The 22,352-nt window shown below is 37.4% G+C and overlaps 1 protein-coding gene across 3 annotated transcripts in view; it reads right to left on the bottom strand.

Moving 5' to 3' along the window:
* VPS50 (VPS50 subunit of EARP/GARPII complex) overlaps positions 1-16,600 on the bottom strand; it is a 203,689-nt gene extending 187,089 nt beyond the window's left edge. For all 3 annotated transcript variants that reach the window (XM_037836677.1, XM_037836679.1, XM_037836678.1), the window contains exons 1-2: positions 16,461-16,600; positions 2,089-2,157 (exon numbers count right to left, since the gene is read on the bottom strand). In XM_037836677.1, coding sequence (XP_037692605.1) covers positions 2,089-2,157; positions 16,461-16,493 — 102 coding nt within the window. In that variant the 5' untranslated portion in view covers positions 16,494-16,600. The remainder of the gene's footprint in view (positions 1-2,088; positions 2,158-16,460) is intronic.
* Between the last annotated feature and the right edge of the window lie 5,752 nt (positions 16,601-22,352).

Genomic DNA, 22,352 nt, shown 5'->3' with positions numbered 1-22,352 from the left:
AATTTACAGTATATGGATTACAATTTGCTCATATCACCCCACATCTCCTGTTAAAGTGGGACACAGTGGCATATCTATAAAGTGTGAAAGTTGTAACAGAGAATCCCTAAGGTTTTTTCCTACCTGGACTTTACAGACTTCTCAAATACTTCTTGGCTTATCAAACACATCTACATGGCCTTCTGCAGTTCCCCTTTACTAGCCTCCCTTTTTCAGTGGTTGAAACAACTGAAATTTGCCAGTATTAGACCTTTTTCAACCTAAACAAACAGCCATTTCATTAGAGCCATCCTAATATTTTCCTTGTACTTAGCCTTCATACTAGAACATTTTAGCATAACACAACCCAAGCTAACCTATTTCTTTCTAGAGAACCCCAGGAAATCCCAAGTCCCTTGGTTCCAACTTAGAAAGACATTATGCCAAAAAAAAGGAAGGAAGGAAGGAAGGAAGGAGGGAGGAAGGGAGGGAAGGAAGGAAGGAAGAAAGGGAGGAAGGGAGGAAGGAAGGGAGGAAGGATAAAGAAGTTAGTCAACTCCTGAAGAACAAAAATACCTTTTTTATATTCTATCTATATTTTTGAGTGAGTTGTAAGGCTTTCTTAGTATAAGGCTAAATTGAAGCTTAGAGCATTGATACTAATTTACTATTTTACAATTTAACTAACTCAACTTCTTAGTGTATGCCAATGAGACCAATGCTGCAAGCTAAATCTTCACCTGAACCATTTACATTGTTAACTGGTGATCCTAGACTGGCCTCTCTACCCAGAGTTGGTCATCTAAAAAGTACACATAATCACTGATGGGGATGGTGGGGAGTCAGTAAGAAGACAGTGTAATGCAATCATAATAATTTTACTACCCTACCAGAACTGGAAAAACAACTTAAGGCTCATGGTTTAAAGGCAACAGAAAGTTCTTAGACAACATATACATGTATTTTTAAAAGAGGCATACACATCAATTTTACACTGATTCTGAAACATATAATGCAATCTAATTCAAAGCATATTCTTAATGTATGATAATCTTTTTTCTTAAGTTAAAGAAACAAAGAATGATTTGTCAATTAGGATTTATCGTTAGTTATCTCTTAGTTCCCAATTTATCACAATCAATAATCTTTATTGTCATAATATAAAACTACTCAAAATGTCTCCTTAAGTTTTTGCCAGAACCATTCATGAAAAAGGGTTGGTGTGAATTTTATCATATTTAAAGAATATTTTGGGGTCTGCCTAAAATAAAGGGTAAGCAGTAAATGCAAAATTCACTTTAGGGGGTTGGGCACCTCAAAGAGATGGGAAAACATCCTCTTAAGCAGCTGATACTACGGTGTGACAAGAGACCTTGTGATTGCTAATCAAAAGAAACAACCCCTAATTATTAAGATTCCAGACACAGAAAAGAGTAGTTTCAAATATGATGCCCAAATTGAAAATCACAAGAACAGACATTCAGAAATGCAGGCTTTGATCTCTACAATGCTCCAGGGTGAGAAGCAACAGAGATTCATTTATTTAACAAGAGATAATAATTATCCTGAGGGAAAGCCAGATAGCATTCAAATAACATATATTAAATTTGTAAACTAAGAAGCTCACATAAATGTCAGGGGACTAAAATCTAAAATACCTACAATTTAGTATAGGTTATGTTTTAGCTGCTATAGTCAAAAGCTCTACTCCACAACAAAAACATACTTAACCATGATTTCGGCTCAAAGCCAAAAAAAAGAGCATAACAGTGGATATTAATTATCTCATTTTATTTGTCCAAATTAGAGCAGATAAATCAATAAGTTTAACATAAATAACTGCTTTCAGGCTAAGAATTCTATATAATAATAAACTCTAAATTTATCAATTTTGCCCTACCTGCTTGCTATTATGAATCATATTATATCCCAATGAGTAATGAAAATAGAAACAAGCCCCAAGCTATCATACTATAAAAATTTCCCTAGCTTATTATAACAATCATGTGCCTGTGGGAAGTAAAAGCATCTGTGAATCAAATATGATCCAAAAACAGTAATACTTTCTCAAGCAAGGGAAAAGTCAGGCTCACAGATGTAGATCAATACCTTCCCAGGGACCCGGAGACTCTCAATGGCACCGAGATCACTGAGGTTCTCTGGAGGGCTCTTCAGACCCTTAAAGAAAATCAGATAAAGAGAATTTTCATTGTGCTGCAGAACTGTAAAAGGATAAAACATACCTTTTATCCTTTTAAATGCTCATTTTAAAAATATAAAGTTTCTGCTTCAAAACATATTGAACACATGCTCTAAAAATGACAGTCATTTAACACATATAGTACTATTAGTAAATCAAGTACTGACATACTTTTGGTATTTTTTTAAGAGTATTATATACATACACATGTACATGGCATCTTTATAAGTCTAACTTAACCACAATTTAAAAACAAATGAAAGAACCTTAGGTGCAGGCAATAGCATTATGATTCACAGATACCGACTGAGTGAACCAAAGATTTTTAAATAATGTGAATTGCTAAATATATTGTACATAGGTAAACCCTTCATTTTAACTGATTATTTCTAACCCATATATTTGATTCATGCTGCATAATTAAGACTTAAATCTCAATTCTCACTACTTTCTACCTGTTCTTTAGTTCTCTGGTCTCTGTACTTTCTCTATAATCACATCAACCAGGGAGTTCTGAAAGTCTCATTTATACCAGGAAAAATTATCAAGACAGAAAGAAGTCAGCAATTCAAATTTTATTTTAAAGCCTCTTTTTAAAAATAGACTATTCACAACTTGGCAGGTGAAATCACTGCCCTCCCCACTCCGTGGGATCTGACATCCAGGGGAGTACATCTCCCTGGCAACGTGGAACATGACTCCCGGGGAGGAATCTAGACCCGGCATTGTGGGATGGAGAACATCTTCTTGACCAAAAAGGGGATGTGAAAGGAAATGAAATAAGCTTCAGTGGCAGAGAGATTCCAAAAGGAGCCGAGAGGTCACTCTGGTGGGCACTCTTACGCACAATATAGACAACCCTTTTTAGGTTCTAATGAATAGGAACAGCTAGCAGTAAATACCTGAAACTATCAAACTACAACCCAGAACGCTTGATTCTTGAAGACAATTGTATAAAAATGTAGCTCATGAGGGGTGACCATAAGATTGGGAAAGCCATATGGATCACACTCCCCTTTGTCCAGTGTATGAATGGATGAGTAGAAAAATGGGAGCCAAAAAAAAAAAAGCACCCAGTGTTCTTTTTTACTTTAATTGCTCTTTTTTGCTTTAATTTTTATTCTTATTATTTTTGTGTGTGTGGTAAGGAAAATGTTCAAAAATTAATTTTGGTGATGAACGCACAACTATATAATGGTACTGTGAACCACTGAATGTACGCTTTATATGACTGCATAGTATATGAATATATCTCAACAAAATTAAATTTAAAAAAAGCAAATGAAATAGAAAGCAAACAGCAAAAAAAAAAAAAAGAATAGGCTATTCAAAGCCTAAAGTCCCTGTAACATTAGCCTTGTTGGGCAAAATTAGCTAGCACAATAATTTGAGTCGAGATTTATGATACAGTGTAGTTGTCCTTTAGGTTTCCGATGTATGTTTAGAGGCTCTTTGGGTCCTTAGTAATGAAAGTTTATGGCACATTTAGATTATCTGAGACTTAGAGCAAAACTTTTTTATTTTAAAATTATAGGTAAATATATTTTATCTTTCCTATTATGAAATACCACTAGTCTTATCTATGTTTTAAGACAAGATGCTCTGCCTCACCCCCAAGTCTTCCATTACTCTCACAAAACCTTCCCCACCCATCCTTCCTTCTCCGTCCCTCTCTGCCTCCTTATCCTTCCTCACCTCCCCATACACACACACAGACACCACGCTCTATAAACCAATACACCACTTTCAGAATTACCTCCTCTATGAAGTCTTCCTAAATCCCTGTGCTTCACAGAACATGGTATTTCTCAGTGTGGCTCATGGAAGGTCTCTATCAACATCACCTGGGGAACTTTTTTAAACAGTAGGATTCCTAGGTCTAACCACAAACTAATGAATAGTTATGTCTAGGTTAGGACCTGGAATCTGCATTTTAGCACACACCAAGGTAACTTATATCATTGCTAATGTTTTAGAAACACAGCTAGACATTTTTCCAACACAACTCTGCCAAAGTACTGAGGTTCTAAATTTTAAATATTATATCTCTTTTTCTCTCCCAGACCTTAAGTCCCATAGAAAGGGAGAGACCAAGCCTCACTTGCTTTTATAGCCCACTGGCTAGCAAAGTTCCAGGAAGACAGTAAAACACCAAAGAAATAAGGAAATGATTGGATAGAAGTCTTTAGTGGGGCTCCAAATTCCAACTAATTAGAACATTGTTCCAATGGGAACATGTGATTTATTTCAAAACGAAATGTCCAGGAAGGCTTGCTGAAAAAAGAACAGCAGACTGAGATTTAATATTTCATACAAGTGAGAAAAAAAAAAGTATGTAACCACTCTTGGGCCATTTGTTATTCTTGTCTCGATTTCTCACCAATAGTCAGTCACAAAATTGGTATCACAAAAGTGGTAAAGAAGGTAAGGTTGGATTACAGTAATACATCAACTTCTATACACATTATACACACATACATATATACATATATAATACATAAATGCATACATATAAATATATGTAAAATCTGTATTTATGAGTAAAACTCACTCATAATTTGATTCAAAATCATGACCACTCCTAAAATAGTATCTTTTTAAAAATGTAATTGCCATGTTTTTTAAACAAACATTTTTAAACATGTAGATTTGTCAAGCAGTCTAACAGAAATCCTTGGAGGAATATACCAGTCAAATTTTTTCTTTTCCCAGAGCTATTCAATAAAGAAACCAATATCTGAAATGTAAATACATTATATATCAACTTCTAGAAAAAGGCCTTACCTCCAATTTATTTACCACACACAACAATCCACTGCTAAGACATGGCAACTTTACACAAAATGCACAAATATAATTATTAAAAATTTGAAACGCCATGTGCATGTAAGGAGGCAGTGGAGTGGAGTAGTTCAAAGAAAGGCCCTGGGGCAGACAGTTGGATTTGTACCCCAGCTCTCACACTGGGGCCCTGGACAAGTTACCTAAGCTCCCTGCATATCATATTCTAATGGTTATGACAATAACTCACAAGAGAAAAGGGCATGAGGTATATGAGAGGCCAAAATCAATTTCTGGTACATCACAAGCATTCTTTAAGTGTTAACCATTACTCTCATTATTATGATCACAGAGGCGTGTTTTTCTGCTATCTTACCAAAGCAGCACTGAAGAAGAATTATATAACTGTCTCAAAGCAACTATCTGATACTCAATTCCATTTTAGGATCATAGATCTTTACCCTTTTGAGTACCATTTTTAAATATTTCTATTAACAAATAGTAAGTCATTTTTATTTTATCTTCATCTCTCTAAACCATGGTTATAACTGCAGCACTTTGCCTTTATTAAAATGAAATTTTCACTAGAATCAACCATTGTTTGGTTTTTGTTCGTATTTGATTTTTGCTTTGATAACTTCCCCAGTTTAAATGTGTATAAAATTCAATCTAAGTAACACCTGTCTTTCCACTTTACTTTCTTCACCAAATCACATCAACACTTTGGACTCCTTCAGCCACGTCTACATAAATTCTCAATTTCCATTTTTGAAATCATCAACATATGTCCCATTGATCAAAAGGAGCATACAAGATGACTTTTCTTCTCTTATCTCTTCAGCAAAACTCTCTCCTGGTATTTTCTCTTGAACCCACCCTAATCAGGCTTTCATCTCCACCACTTCACCAAAAATGCTTGTCAGGTCACCAATGACAGACACACTACCCAATCCAAAGGCTCAAACTCCCATCTCAGCTTAGTCAGCTGATCTGTAGCATTTAACACAGCTGGTAACTCCCTCCTCTTTTAAATTCTTTACTTGGCTTCCAGGACCCACTTTTCTTGGTTGCTCTCTTAATCCAGCACTCATTCAACAAGTATTTATTGAGCATCTGCTATAGTGCTAGGTGCTATTCAGAATGCATAAGACTTCCTCTTACCTCACTGGCTGTTCCTTCTCAATCTGCTTTGCTGGATCCACCTGTTCTCCCTTTTTAACAACGCATTCTCAAAAGCTCCAACCTTGGACTCTTTTTTTTAATAAATCTATGTTCACTCCACTGGTGATCTTGATCAGTTTATATACCATCTATAGACTCATAATACCCCAATTTTTATCTCTAGCCTGGATTTCTCCTCAGAAATTCAGACTCATTTATCCAACTTCGTACTTCATCCCTCCACTTAAATATACAAGAGGTTCTCAAATTAACAAGACTAAAACCTTTCCCTTTTCCCCAATCTGTTCCTCCCTCAGTCTTACCCATCTCAGTAAACGACAATAATATTCTCCAATAGTTCTGGCCAAAAACTCTGGAGTTATCCTTGATGCATCTCTTTCCCACAAGGCACAAATCCAAGACATCAAGTAACCCTGCCAACTTTACCTTTACAATATAGCCACAATCGTTGTGAGACATGCAATGAGGTGAATGAACTTTGAGGACAGTATGTTGAGTGAAATAAATCAGAAATGAAAAGACTAATACTACAACGCCTCACTAATATGGGCTAAACACAATGTGCAAACTCTGAGAATTGAATTTGAGAACATAGGTTACCAGGGGAATGCATATTATAAAGTTTCCTAGATCATAAGCTCTTACAGCAGTTACATCTATTCCTGAGCTGTAATGGCTATTTCTAAATTCTGAGATGCTGAGTCCTTGTATAAAACCTGGTCAGTCCCTGGAATTTTGGGTATCTGTGTGACACCTGGGACTCAGAGCTAGAGTTCTGCAGCCATGAAAGTCAGCATTACCCCACAGAGCAATGGTTAAAAAAGCTGAAAAAGAGATCAGACTTCAATCAGAAATATGAGTGAAGCTGATCTGGTTAGGACTAAGGCAAATCAGACTAAAAGGTAAAGAACGATATTGACAGTGTTTTAAAACTTCAACTTCTGTGTGAGACCAAAGGAAGAGAGGTTAATTTGGTGCAAAATTTATATTTTCTGCAGTACACTATCTAATTTAACTTGTATCGTCAGTTTATTCGAACACCATTAATTACTGGGAACCTTGAACAGGGAGTGAGATCTGGTTGGTTTGTACAGGTTAGAGTGATGCCCCAATACATCCCAGAGTAATCTGGGCAGAGAATAGAAAAGTATTTGCAAAGTCCTCTTGAGGGACTGAGGAAAACTGTGGAAATATTAAACTACCCCACCTGGGGAATTCCTGATATTTTCGCAAACACTGGGGACTACCGATTTAAGAAGTCAAGCCCTTGATTTTGGGGCTTACCCTTAGCAAAACTATTCCCACAAAGGAGAAGCTAAGCCTACTTATAATCATGCCTAAGAGTCACCCCTCCCCAAAAAAAAGAACCTCTTTTGTTGCTTAGATGTGGCCTCTCTCTCTAAGCCAACTCATAGATATGTATGGCCACAATTGAACCTCTTCTCACACACCTTCACCGCTATCATCCTGATCAATGCCCACTTTCTTTCTTTCTCATTTGTACAACTGCAATAGCCTCCTTACTGGTCCCCTGTTTTTGCTCTTTAATCCCTTCGATCTATTCTTAAAACACTGGCCAAAATGACCATTCTAAAATGTATGTCAACTCACATCACTCTCCCCGCTTCCCATTTCTCTCAGAATAGAACTGATGGCCTTGCTAATCTATAAGATTCTATATGATCTGGCTTCCTGCCCCCACCTCTCTGACCTCATCTCCTACTACTTTTCTCCTCATTCATTTCATTCCAGCCACACAGTTCCTCAAATGTGCTATTGCTCAAACATGCTCCTGTTCAGGGCCTCTGCTTTTTTTTTAAATCTTGCACTGAGAATGCTCCTTCCCAGATGTCAGATATCCACATAGCTCACTTCTCACCAACTTGAAGTCTTTACTCAAATGTTACCTACTGCAAAGTCTATCCTGGAAGCTACCTAAATTACATATGACCCCAAATTGCCAACAATTCCCAGCACTCCCTATTCTTCCAAAGCATTTATCTTCACTTCTGCCTTAGCACTTGTCTGTTTTGCTCACTGCTGCATCTCCCAAACTTGTCACGTAGTGCTCAATAGACATTCTTGGAAAGAATGAAAAGAATCAAGGCCAACATAATGGAGAAGACTGAACACTAGACCTCACCTAAATAAAAAGAGCTAACAGAGCCTCCCTCTTACCCCTTTCCAAATCAAGATCCTGGGGGAGAGAGGAGCTAAGATGGCAGCATAGAGAGGAGTTGAAGACTGTTAGTCCCCCCTGGAACAATCCATAAATGAAAAAAAAAACTAGTAAATAACCTGGAATAACAGCAGGGAGACAAACGTGACTGTCCACTCATTATCCACCAACCTGAATTGGGAGGAATGCCTGAGATCGCAGCATAAAATCTGTAAGTAAAACTGAGGACCTGCACTGAGAGCCAAGAGCTGGGTGTCCCTCCCTCATGGAAGCCTCATGGTGCTAGAGAGGCACACTCTCTCAGCCCAGCTCCAACTGGGGTTTTAATATTAACTGCTCAATACAGACAGCGAATCCTCAACAAGCAGACAGAGGCTTTTGGTGACAACCAACCTTGGGAGAGTCGGGGGACATATCTGTCTCAGGACGGGGAGCCCAGAGGATCGGGTGCTATCTCTGGCTGGGAGCTTTTCTGCCCCTTTCTGTCTCTGTGGAGAAAACCTCAGCCATTTTCAGCCCGCAGCACCTTGCAATAAAGACAGCCTCAGCCATTTTAAAATCAAAACACTTTGATAAGCAGAGTCAGAGAAACAAAGAACTTATTGATATGCAGTGGCCTCTCTGGAGGGGGCATAGCTTCCCAAGAGGAAAGAGAGGGCCCAGCTCTACTGCCTGCCTTTCCAGAACCAGACCCCAAAGCCTGGGGGAAGAGAGCCACAGGCCACACCCTCTTACACCAGCCATTGACAGGCTGACAGGTGCACCTGCCAGGCAGAAAAGGACAGGTGTATCAATCCTCTAAGAAAAACAATCAGGGAAACCAGACACCGAATATTTCTTCCTTCTGTGACCTGAGCCTGTTCTCATCTGGGAAAACCTGACTGGGATGGCCTAGGAGGTCGGATGCCTAGGCAACAGAAAACTACAAACTACACTAAGAAAAATGAAGCTATGGCCCAGTCAAAGGAACAAACGTACACTTCAACTGAGATACAGGAATTTAAACAACTAATGCTAAATCAATTCAAAAAGTTTAGAGAATATTTCACAAAAGAGATAGAGGTTGTAAAGAAAACACTGGGCATACATAAGGCAGAAATCGAAAGTTCAAAAAAACAACTAGTAGAATCTATGGAAATGAAAGTCACAACACAGGAGACAAAAGACACAATAGAAACATACAACAGCAGATCTCAAGAGGCAGAAGAAAACACTCAAGAACTGGAGAAAAAAAACACCTGAAAGCCTACACGCAAAGGAGCACATGGAGAAAAGAACGAAAAAATATGAGCAATGTCTCTGGGAACTTAAGGATGAAACAAAGTACAAGAATGTACGTATCATTGGTGTCCTAGAAGGAGAAGAGAAGGGAAAAGGGGAAGAGGCAATAATAGAGGAAATAATCAATGACAATTTCCCATCTCTTATGAAAAACATAAACTTACAGCTCTAAGAAGCGCAGCGTACTCCAAACAGAAGAGATATGAATAGGCCTACGCCAAGACACTTAATAATCAGATAATCAAATGTCAAAGACAAAGAGAGAATCCTAAAAGCAGCAAGAGAAAAGCGATCCATCACATACAAAGGAAGCTTAATAAGACTATGTGCGGATCTCTCAGCAGAAACCATGGAGGCAAGAAGGAAGTGGTGTGATATATTTAAGATACTGAAAGAGAAAAACTGCCAACCAAGAATCCTATATCCAGCAAAGCTGTCCTTCAAATATGAGGGAGAGCTCAAAATATTTTCTGACAAACAGACAATGAGAGACTTTGTGAACAAGACACCCGCCCTACAGGAAATACTAAAGGGAGCACTACAGAGTGACAGGAGAAGACAGGAGTGCATGGTTTGGAATACAATTTTGGGAGATGGTAGCACAGCAATGTAAATACACTGAACAAAGATAATTATGAATACGGTTGAGAGAGGAAGGTTGGGAGCATGCGAGACACCAGAAGAAAGGAAGAAAGATAATCAATGGGACTGTGTAACTTAGTGAAATCTAGAGTGTTCAACAATTGTGATAAAATGTACAAATATGTTCTTTTACGAAGGAGAACAAGCAAATATCAACCTTGCAAGGTGTTAAAAATGGGGAGGCATTGGGGGAGGGATGCAATCAATGTAAACTAGAGGCTGTAACTAACAGAATCATTGTATTATGCTTCCTTTAATGTAACAAAGGCGATATACCAAGGTAAATGCAGATAAGAGTGGGAGATAGGGGAGGCATGTTAGACACTTGACATTGGTGGCGTTGTCTGACTCTTTACTCTACTTTGATTTAAGGTTACTTTTCCTTTTGCTACTTCCTAGCTGTCATTTGTTTTCCTCTTTCTTTTGCCTCTCTACCTTCTTTGACTCTCCCTCCTGCCTTGTGGAAGAAATGTAGATGCCCTTATATAGATAGTGGTGAAGGTGGTGAACACATAAATATGTGACCATACAGAGAACCATTGATTGTTTACTTAGGATGGAATGTATGGGGTGTGAACAAAACCATCTTAAAAAATGGGTTGATGACAAAACCTCAAGGGCAATATACTGAGTGAAATAAGCCAGACACATAAGGACAAATATTGCAGGGTCTCACTGATAAGAACTAATTATAATATGTAAACTCACAGACATGAAATATAAGGTACCAAAATACAGGACAAGGCTTAAGAATGGGGAGCGGTTGCTTAGTATGAGCAGAATGTTCAACTAGTATGAACTCAAATGTTTGGAAATGAACAGAGGTGTCGGTAGCAAGATGTGAGAATAACTAACAGTGCTGAATGGTGCATGAATGAGGTGGAAAGGGGAAGCTCAGAGTCATATATGTCACCAGAAGGGAAGTTGGAGGTCAAAAGATGGGAATATATAAAACTGAATCCTATGGTGGGCAATGTCCATGATTAACTGTACAAATATTAGAAAACTCTTCCATGGGGTCTCTCTCTCCTCTTTGCTGCAAAGTGGGGCAAGCAGAGTCACTATCTACCAACCCTGGCTGAAGCAGTTTTTGCCACTCTAGGAAACTAGACATTATGGAATTACTTCCCCTACTCTTCTGGAACCTTTGTACTATATGTGGCAAGATTTGGAAAGGTATGCAGGACTCCATATGAAGACCATGACTAATCCTTCATTCTTCAGGAAAGGAAAGCTGATCTCTATGGACTGCATTGCCTAACCACTTTGTCCTCTGGCTTTTGGTTGGATTTGACCAACAGGAACCACAGGCACCACATCAAAGAATCTCGTCAAATAGAGAGGCCAAAAGACTACAAATGCAGAATTCTTCGGTTGCAAGGAACAGACTCCAACTCCAGCTGATGTAACCCACCTCCCTCCCCCATACCGTAAAGATATAAGCTAGCTAATAGATTCATAGGCAAAAAGGACCAAGTCTCTGAAGAATAGAGCCTAATGTGGCTACAGGGATCTAGACAGCAAAAGTTAATGAACAGAGTCATCATGGAGAAAATTACTTTTGCCATTTGTGTCGTATCACTTGGGGTTCCAATTTCTGCCAGGGAGAATTCAGGTTTCTTGGCTTGTATTAAATGTTGATACTTGGCTAAAGGAGAACACTTGATTGAACACATCTTCATGGAATTGTGAACGTGCAGTTTCCACAGCAAGTAGGTGTTTCTGATACCAAAACAAGGGATGGAGGAGTGGTGTGCAATGCTTGCTGGACAAACAAAACTGACAGATATCCACTACATTGTTTTTAGGGATGCATGGAAGGACAGAAATTGACATCCTGCTAGAGGTTAACATTTGACACTAACTCCTTAGTTGAACTGAATTATACTAACCTATTTTAAGCAGAGAGATTAAATGAAATTCACTGAATTATTTTTTAACAATAAGTGACTAGAGTTGGGCAAGAAAAATATTATACTTATTATCCTATGATACTTAATGTAATGTCATAATCAGCAAAATCCTTAGGTGTGCTCAGGTGGATAAATATTTCCAATAAAATTAATCCTTGTGCAAATTCAAATGCAGGATTTAGGTTTTAATGTAAAATCAATACTAAAATATTTAATTTAAATGCCTCTGTAGAAAATATTGCAACACTGTTGGCTAACTTACCTATGATGGAGAATAAAAGTTAGAGATCCTGCAACAGCATACATGTTTTTCTCTAAGCTGCTTCTAATCATTTGGAATTTTTAAAAAATAGCCTTTGGTGGTTGCTGCCTTTTAACTGAATCATATTTGTTAATGGAATTTACTAATTTTTTTTTGTTTATCTCAGGCACCAGAAAAATAGATTATTTCCAGAGAATGATATTTTTTCCAGTGGTTCTATCAGGAATTTCTCTACATCCCATCAAAATGATATAGTTTCCTGGTGATACACAAATGAACTTTAACAAATGAGTAGAAGCATAATTTAAAATATGACAAAAATAAGAAATAAAAAAAGGATTAGAAGGTCATGCATCACATATTGTAGACTGGAATGGAGATAAAAGAACAAAAGAGAGTTGAAATGAGAAGAGGAGAGAAGGAAAGTGAGGGTAGAAGGAATAAATAAAGGAGAGAAAAGCTTCAATGCAGAAAGCAGGACACAGTAGAGAAAAAAGATAAAATGATCAGAGTTAGTACATAACAAGGAAACCTAAGAGCCAGCCAAACCCTGATGCTAAGAGCTTGACACTGGGATATTTGCAAAGGGAGTCCATGAGCCACTGCAATGCATAAAAGGACAAGATAAGAGAGTCAGGAGAGATCAATGGCAATGTACTAGGACATATCAGAAGAGGACAGCAAAGAGAGTCAAAATGAAGCACAGGTTTAGCTAACTCTGGTGACTGAAGTGTTGCCAACAACCTGAGGAAGATGAAATTAGTAACCTCAAAAATATCACTTTTTATAAAGCTGACATCATGGTATAATTTAAAAAAAAAAAATTACTGTCCTTATTATGTCTAGTTTAAATGTATACTCAAGTTCAATTACCTTACTTTGAATGATGAGAAATCTATAAAATTTGGGGAGAACATAGATGCAAACTTCACATCAGTTTATTATTTATTGGCAACTCAAAAATATATATATATTTTAATTTAAAAAAAAAAAAAAAAAACTCTTCCATGGACCACAACAAATGTATGACAATACAACTAGAAGTTAATAATAGAGAGGCATATAGGAAAGAAATATATACCTATTGCAAACTATATACTACAGTTAGTAGTATTTCAACATTCTTTCATAAACAGTAACAAATGTACTATACCAACACTACGAGTCAACAATTGAGGGGGGTTGGTTAGGGATATGGGAGGATTCAAGTTTCCTTTTTTTTTTGTTCTTTTTTCATTTTTCATCTTTCACTTTATTTCTTGTCTTAAGTAATGAAAAGTTTCTAAAAATTGAACAAAAATTAAGTGTGGTGATGGATGCACAGCTGTATGAGGGTGCCTGAGGCAACTGATTGTACAGTTATCTTTGGATAATTGTATGGTATCTAAACAATCCCAATAAAATTTTTTTTAAAAAAAAAAAGATCCTGGGAGAGCTGAAAAGCCAAATAATCCAAAATTCATTAGACCTTAATTTCATATTTGTCCATGTTATCTCATCAATACATTATTAATGTATTCTAAAGCCTCACACAAAAAAATCATCTCTGTGTGTATTTATTTGTAATACTGCATTTAAACCAATTCAGTGTTTTAATTAAACAGTACTGATCAAAAATCCCACTGTAATTCTAGATAGCACCCGGCTTTTATACTCCATAGATTCAAGAAACTGTGCATTAATGATCAAATATGTGAAAGGCAAGTCATAAACTTATATGTAATTACAATGAATTAAACATTTGTGACACTCCCAATTTTACCTCACTTTTTACATAATGTAGTTCCAGCATTCATATATATTCTTTAGTATTTTTTTCCATCTCAACTAAACACATATTTAATCTGCTTAAGTCCAATAAGCAACTAAGGCTTAAGAGTTACCATTTTCAGCATAATTTCATTGCATTTAGGAGACATACACTTATTATCACTGGAAACTGGACTTTTGTATTTTTTTCTTCTACTCATTTTTACAAAATAAGGTCAAGAAATAATAAACCAATCAACAGTTCTTTACAACAATGACAGTGTTGACTACACTGAAGTGCACAGCAAGCAACAACACAAGAGCGCACAAAATTTAGCTGGTGCACAAAAGTCCAAATTCAGTATTCCAGAGGCAGTTGAGGGGTACTCGTAGTATAATGTACAAAAATGTATATTGTTTAAAAAAAAAAGAATTCCCAAAGTCAACCTGAAATTATCTATTGCTTGAATTACTGCAACAGCCTGCTTCCAGTTTTCTCATTCTGTCACCATCAATATAGCCATGGAAATTACCTTTATGATCAAGCATTTTGTTGATAAGGCCTAGAAATGGTGTTAACTCTTTTTACTTATCTCTATAACTTCATCATGTCATTTAAACAACACTAGCAGACTCCTTAATTTGAAAGATATGGAAATAGAAGCTCAAAACAGTTTGGCGCACTTTGCTTTCTATTTTGGAGTAAGGAAAAGGTTCAACTATTGATTCTGGTGATGAACACACAAATGTACGATGGTGCTGTGAATAATCGATTGTACACTGTGGATGGCTGTAGGGTGTGTGAATATATCTCAATAAAACTGTATTAAAAAAATGAATGAACAAAGGGGGTGAGGAGGGGAATGCGATGTTTTCGATGTTCTTTTTTATTTTAATTTTAATTTTACTTTTTGGAGTAATGAAAATGTTCAAAGATTGGGGTGACAAATGCACAACTATATTTTGATAATGTGAACAACTGATTGTACACTTTGAATTATTGTATGTTATGTGAATATATCTGAATAAAATTGCATTTAAAAAAAAACAGTTTGGTGACTTGCCCAAGGTAACACAGCTCTTATGGGATGCGGCAGAACCCAAACTTACTCATTTCCAAGTAAGAAGTGGTATGAAACATAATACTAGCACTCAACAAATTCCGATTTACTCAAATCTTTTTATTATTCACAAACTTTTTAATTCTATTTTCATGACATTAACAACAGAAGATGCTACAGCAGTAAAATAATCACACAAGGGCTATTTATGTATTGTTCACCAAAAATTTGCAATTCATAATCTATTCAGATCTCTCTCAAGTTCTGAATTCTCAAATAAGAATTTAGAACTTGTATTATTTATTTAATCAACAAAAAACACAAATGAACCTTTCACTAAAAGACTGCCCTCTACATTCTCCAAGACTGTCAAAACTACATTGATCTAAAACTCTAATCCAAATTATGTTTCTTTAATTTTAAAAGAATAAAGAATGGCCAATTCTAGTGAAATATTAGAGTTGAAATAAAGGGTATCTAAAACCAAAACACGGTCAGAAGGACATAAGAGGAAATTTCTGCCCTTCTCGTTTGAAGGAAACGTCACATTATTAGGAAGTTCTTAAATTTCATGGTAAAAAAAATAGCCAACACTTTTAATCATGAATGAAAATAAGACCAATATTTCGTCACAACATTGACAACAAAAATGTAGCATTTCACAAAGAACTTTCACATAAATTATTTTATCAATGACCCTCACAACAGAACTGTGACAAAGGATGAATAAAAATACTATTATTCTCATTTTCACATCTGGAAACTTAAGCTACAAGGTCTGGGGACTTGCCCAAAGTCATAAAGCTACCAATCCTATTTTCGAATTATCCACTTTTTCACTCTTCCCAAGTCATTTCTATTGCACACGCCCGCTCCCTATCCAGGCCACCTGCTCACAGACAACAGGCAGTTTGCTTAAGTTCGGATACCCTATGGAGCAGCTGGGGTTGTCACTGGAAAGACAGGAGGAAGGGACACAACGATATAACCTGTAACTCCCTCATTGGCATCCTCTGAAGGATTTTCTGGGAAGCCGCTTGCCTGCTCAAGTAGGGCTCGGATCCAGGTACCCCAGGTTATTTTCCAGAGTATGCTTTGGGCTCCCCTGTACTGACACCTGCCACCACCTAACGCTAGGATCACGCCGGCCGCGGCCCAGGTACAGAACGTCTCGGCTCCTTCTCCCCCAGGGGAGGTGAAAGAGGCCTTTACTCTAGCAGCAGCAACTTACCTGTCGGGTCATAAGAGACTTGATTTTTTGCATGTCGAAATCGTGAAGGGATACGCTGCCACTAAGAACTAACAAATCCCGATGGACAACCCGATTGCTGGCCCCAATACAGAGAAGCCATAGTGCGTGGTCACGTGGAGTCGCCGACCGGGGTCATGCGTCCCTGCCTAGGGCATGCTGGGTAGTGTAGTCTTCCGGCAGTCGCTGGCACCTGCAATGAAGGGAAAAGGCCAGGCCAGGCACTACATTTCCCAGTAAGACAGCGGGTGCTTCTGTTAAACCTGAAAATCTTGTTGCTCTGAGTGACCGCGGAGATCGCCGGTTTCCAGAGGCGCTCGTTCTGGCAGCTCCGCCTGAGCGGACGGACACTCTGAGGGTACAAATAAACCAGACTGACATGACGCCCCTGAGGGGTGCGATGGAGAAGATTCCACTTGTTCTAGAGGGGCGGGGCGGGAGATCGTGGGACTGACATGAAGGAGTAAGAATTCAAGGGAAGGCTAACTCAAAGAAGTGACCTGAGAATTCGGGACTCCTCAGGTGGCGCGCGGTTTACCTGAGGAAAGGTGTGGTCCAGGGTTGCCCGAAGGCTGCTGGCCAAAGTTAGGACTGCTCTTCCTCAGTTTTGGTATCCTCTGCAATCGCCCTGAAATCAAAGGATTTTGACCCATCGTTTCCTACGTGTGTGAGCTAAGGCAAGTCAAGACGGAAAACATGACAGTGAAAGTAAATACACCTGTCACTCTAAAGTGCTCTTTTCAACTTCTAGCAGTTTTATTTAAATTGGGAAAGTAATAAGGAAGTTGTTTGGGACGCAATTTAATAAAGAACTTTCCAAATATGAGAAGACTAAAAAACTAGCGGCTGACATACACTGAGAGATACAGAGTGTTGGGAATTCTGCTAATAGCTTTACATGCATTATCTCATTTATCCACACGAGTGGGATTGGTACTATTATCCCTGCTTGTAACGTGGGGAAACTGAGGCACGTAGAAATAACTTGCCTAAGATTACTGCAGACGTGCAAGCAGAAACTGAAAAACTGATTATCCAGATGTTATTTTAAATAGGAATTTTGTGTATTGTGCTGAAGAGTGGTGCCACTTTTTTTCATATTTACATTTATTTTAATGTTATTTAGAGAAAAAAATAGGCCCATGATTTCAAAAATATTTCTTAAGCAACTAAAAAATGTGTTAACGTGTGTCACCCTCATGAAAAAAATTAGGTAAGCAATAGTAAGGATGGCTTAAGATATAATATAAAAAAAAAAGGTGGTTTGCAAATAACCAGTTTGTGAGACACTAATATAGAGGTCAGTTCCAACTCTGAAATTCTGTTATTTGACCTCTCAAAGTTTTATTAATTTAAATTTTACAAACAAGGGAGTAATATTTGACCTAGGATTTTGTAAGGATAAATGAGATGATGTAGATGAATGTACTTTATAAATTGTAAAACATCATACAGTTATAAGGTATTATCAGTCATAATTCTGTAAATTTCTCTGTGCCAACAGAACCACCCTGTGCATATTTCTATCATTGTACTTAATTTTTTTTTAAATTATGTGTTAGCCTATTTGCTACTCTGACCTTATAATTTCTAATCCCTTAAATAAATTCAGGTCTCTTTAGGACAACCCTAGCATAGTTCATTTTTTACCCTCTCTAATTAATCTTAATTGCCTGGCAGTTCTTAATTTGTGAAAATCTTCATTATTCAGAAGTCTTTAAACGTGTTAAAGGACAGAGAAACTGCCAGCCATATTAGCATATAAAATGAAACCCAATTCAGCAAACATTTTTGAGTGTTGGGCACAAGGCAAACACTACACTAAGCACTTCAGATTAATAAGGTACGGTTTCTGTTCCTCAAGGAGTTAATTTTAGTTGAAAAGCATATCTTAGAGGTGATCCAAGCTCAGTGGTTCTCAAACCTGTCAAACCTGTCTGTTAAGATTCACCTGAGGAGTGTGCTATTGTGGTGGTGGTGTGGAGGTGATGGTGGTTTTCTTTGGGGTTGGTGGGTTGGTGAAGATTTTCAGTGATTCATAAAGGTTGCCCAGCTCCAACATTTCAAATCCACTCTTTAGAGATGAGAAAATTCATACATAGAAGGTTTTTAGGCCACACATTTTATTAGAGCTTGATCCAGGGTTGGGACTCAGACCAAAACCAAGAATTTTCTCCCTCACATCCTCAATACACAAAATTGCAGGTGACAAAAAAAAAATTTCTTTTTGTTCCAGTATTTGTCTTTTCAAATCAGTCAATTTTTGGAAAATGAATGTGTCTATATCTATTTGATGCTGAGAAAGCGAGAAAACATTAAAATTTGTTTTACTCTAATACACTTAACATTTTAGTTTTTTTTTAATAAACTGGAGAAATGGACAATCCAGGCTTCTAAAAGTTCAACAGCTATAAATATTGAATATTGAAAACATGTAAAATATATCAGTGTTGTTATCTAAATTTACTATGTATTTCAATTCAACTTACCCTAACACTATAGAAAATATCCAAGCCATCCATATAGTACATGTTTTGCTTCCTTAAAGAAAATTAAACAAACAAAAACCTACAGCTCCAAAGTGCCCTTTTAAAAAGGTGGAGATTGTTATTTCATTTCCATTTTTAAAAATCTAAGATTTATTTTTCTTATTCAGGACTTCCACATTTCCCTGGGGGCTGCTAGCAGTAGGCCAGAGCAAACTATTGGAAAGTTGGGATGGCCAGCCAACAAATCTTAAGGAAAGCTTGGTGACGATTGTCCCTTGGTAAAGGAGTGCCGGCCCCATTTTTGCAGATTGGAGTGCCAGGACTGAGAGTAAGTGAGCTAATCTGATTCAGGGCAGTAGCATTAGCAGAAAGTGGAGCAAGGGCATATTTTTGATGGCCCAAACACGAGGAGTCTCTGGAAGCTTAAATAAAAGCTGAAATCCTAGATTGATCAGGAAAATAAAATGTGACTACACTTCCTGAGCAGCCAATAGCAGAAAACAGAATGCTTGTTGCAGGTGAAGGAGCGACCTAGGTTGAGGCCCAGGAAGAAGACATTGCTGCATAGTCTTTTAGCAGCCCTATCAGATAGATGTAGGCTTCTGGAGGCAGTATTGTAGACTTAACTATATAGGAGTCAATACTAACACAGGAATAGGAGTATGTGATAACAGTCAACTCTTTCCTGTGACCTGCTGTATTAGTTTTCCGGCTGCTAAAACAAATACCATGCAGCAGGTTGGATTAAACAATGAGAATTTATTGGCTCACAGTTTTGAGCCAGGAGAAGTCTGGAATCCGGGCATTAGCAAGGTGATGCTTTCTCCGAGAAGACAATAGCATTCTGGGCTGGCTGCCTACAATCTTTGGTCCTTAGCTTTTCCATCACATGGCAATGCACATGTCGATGTCTTCTCCCTTCCCCTGTCTGGCTTTCACTCTGCTCTAAAGGACTCCAGTAACTTGGATTAAAACCCAACCTGATTGGTAGGCCACACCTTAACCAAAGTAACAGCTTATAGATATCTTATTTACAAAGAGTCCACATCACTAGAATGTTGACCAAGACTGAGAACATTTCCAAAAGGGATGCACAATTCAATCCACATTACCTGCCATTACTGTTACATTCTTGACAAGGATAAGAGAACTGGGTTAAATGAGAGAGATGATCAATCAGATTTCTTGGATTGCAAGCAACAAACCTACATTGTCGGAATGAGGAGGAGAACTTTTTTAAAGAAGGCTATATGGCTATGTGGTCGCTCCCTAAATAAAAGAAAAAGCTCAATTACTAGACTTCAGAAAGCCAGAAACAAGCAGCTCTGGAGATTCAGGAAGAACTAATAGGGAGTAACTTGAAGATTTTGCCACTGGCTGGATCAGCAGCAACACGTTCCACCCTTGAGGCAATTAACACATTCAGATTCATAGGAGAGAGAACCTTATTGGCATAGTTCAGCCAGGGCAGTGGAACTTTAATGAGGTTCCTATTAGATTGCATGCAATGGTGGAGATGGCAGGGGAGGTCAGAAAAAAAAGAAAGGAATGGATACTGGTGGGCAAAAAAAAACATATATGCACTACCTGGATTCATAAAAATGACAAATTCCCAAGCATCTAGGCAAGAGTGAAAATAAGGGTAAAACATTCTTTCACAAAGGTAACTTAGTTGAGAGACTAAAATTATCAATTTGCAAAGAATTAGACAAAAATAGGCTTCTCCTGCTTCTCAAGGCTTCTTTGTTTTCCACCTTTCCCCATCTTCTACCCAGTATTTCCCAGTCTTTTCCTGATTCATTGCTTAAGAGACAGCACATTCTTTCCCCAGGTCTTCATCCCCTGTGTTCTACAATGACTTGGCATTTCACCCTTTTTTCTCCCCAATTTTTCCTATCATTGAAAAACACTCATGTTAGTAGTAAGTAAAGAATGTGGATGTTTGACATTCATGTAGCAGCCTTTTGCTTTATAAAACAACATCAGCCTTACTTGTAATTTAGACAAACTAGACAGTAAACTATGTAGTGTAACTTTAGAAGTGACAGAAAAAACAGACTCACCATGCAGACACACACACAAAAGCCTATACACACGTGTAATCGTCATGTAAATAGGATGCTTTGGGTTAATCAGTTTTCTCATTTAAAATAGATATAACTAAGATCGACATTCAGTAAAGCTAGACTTTTTTTTTTCCTGAGCTGTGTAGAGGAAGCAGAGCTTCCCAGTGGGCTACAGATGTGACATGAGATAATGATGGTGGCACATTTCTTGTAATGATAAAACATTTAAAATCATTTTTAACAAGCATGTAAAAAGTAACAACAGTTAAACTTAAACTAGAACTTGTAAATTTCCTGAATTCAGAAATTGTTCCCGCAGGTTAAGATTTTATGCATACTACCTGCCACCAGAGGGCATTTTTCGTGTTTAGGCTACATGTCTCCACGATGTGCCACACAGGTATTGTCTTTTTCTTTTAATGTGTGCCAAGACATGAAAAGAAAACAACTATGATTTATTTGGCATTTGATTTATTTACGCAGCATCTACTATCACTTTACGCCATAAAACGATATTTTAAAATACAACAAAAGAAAAATCTCAGAGTAGGGAATAGTTCTTTAAATTGAGTAAATTTAACATTAAGAAAAACTAACTGCATTGTATTTATTTCTCCCATTTTGTCAAAGACCCAAAAAACTTTATCGCGGACTAGCACTATGTTTTAAAAATACCAGAAAGAGCTTATCTACTTAAAAAGGGAGGTGGAGATTAATATTGATTAAAAAGTTGCAGGGATAGGGGAGCCTATGATATCCGTAGAACTTGCATATTTACTTTCTAAATTATGTTTTATGCAATCCAATATTACTATTTATTTGCAAGTATTAAGCATCAACTAAAAATCAGAAGACATGGGCAAGGAGTATTTTGGGTTTCCAAGAGAACAACTTAGTTAAGCACTAAGCTAGGTGCTAAGCATACATAAATGAATAAGACCAACACTGGTCCTGTATTTGAGGAACTTAGAGAGGAAAATAAACATGCAATAAAATTAATTAAATTACAATGAGATAAGTGTTGCAATATACATTCGCACAAGGTTTCAAGATAGCAGAGAGAAAGTTGTGCATAGTTATTATTCAGGGGAAGCTCTTGCAGTTTTTCTGAAGGATAGACAGATCATAAAGGAGTGACCTATTAAAAAGTCTCGGGTTTCCCAACCATTACTCAATCTCTTTGCCTTTAAGAAACCCTTCTAGAAGAGTTGGGAGTCTTAAAGCAAAAATGATTTCCAAACTTGGATTCTGAAGTAACTAACATTCCCTTTTCATCTTTAATTACACTTAAGGAGTGTTCTTCCTTCTCTTTCATCATT

This window comes from Choloepus didactylus, chromosome 5, assembly GCF_015220235.1.
Source record: "Choloepus didactylus isolate mChoDid1 chromosome 5, mChoDid1.pri, whole genome shotgun sequence".
In the NCBI taxonomy this organism is placed as follows: Eukaryota; Metazoa; Chordata; class Mammalia; order Pilosa; family Megalonychidae; genus Choloepus; species Choloepus didactylus.
This window is presented reverse-complemented; position numbering and strand designations above follow the sequence as displayed.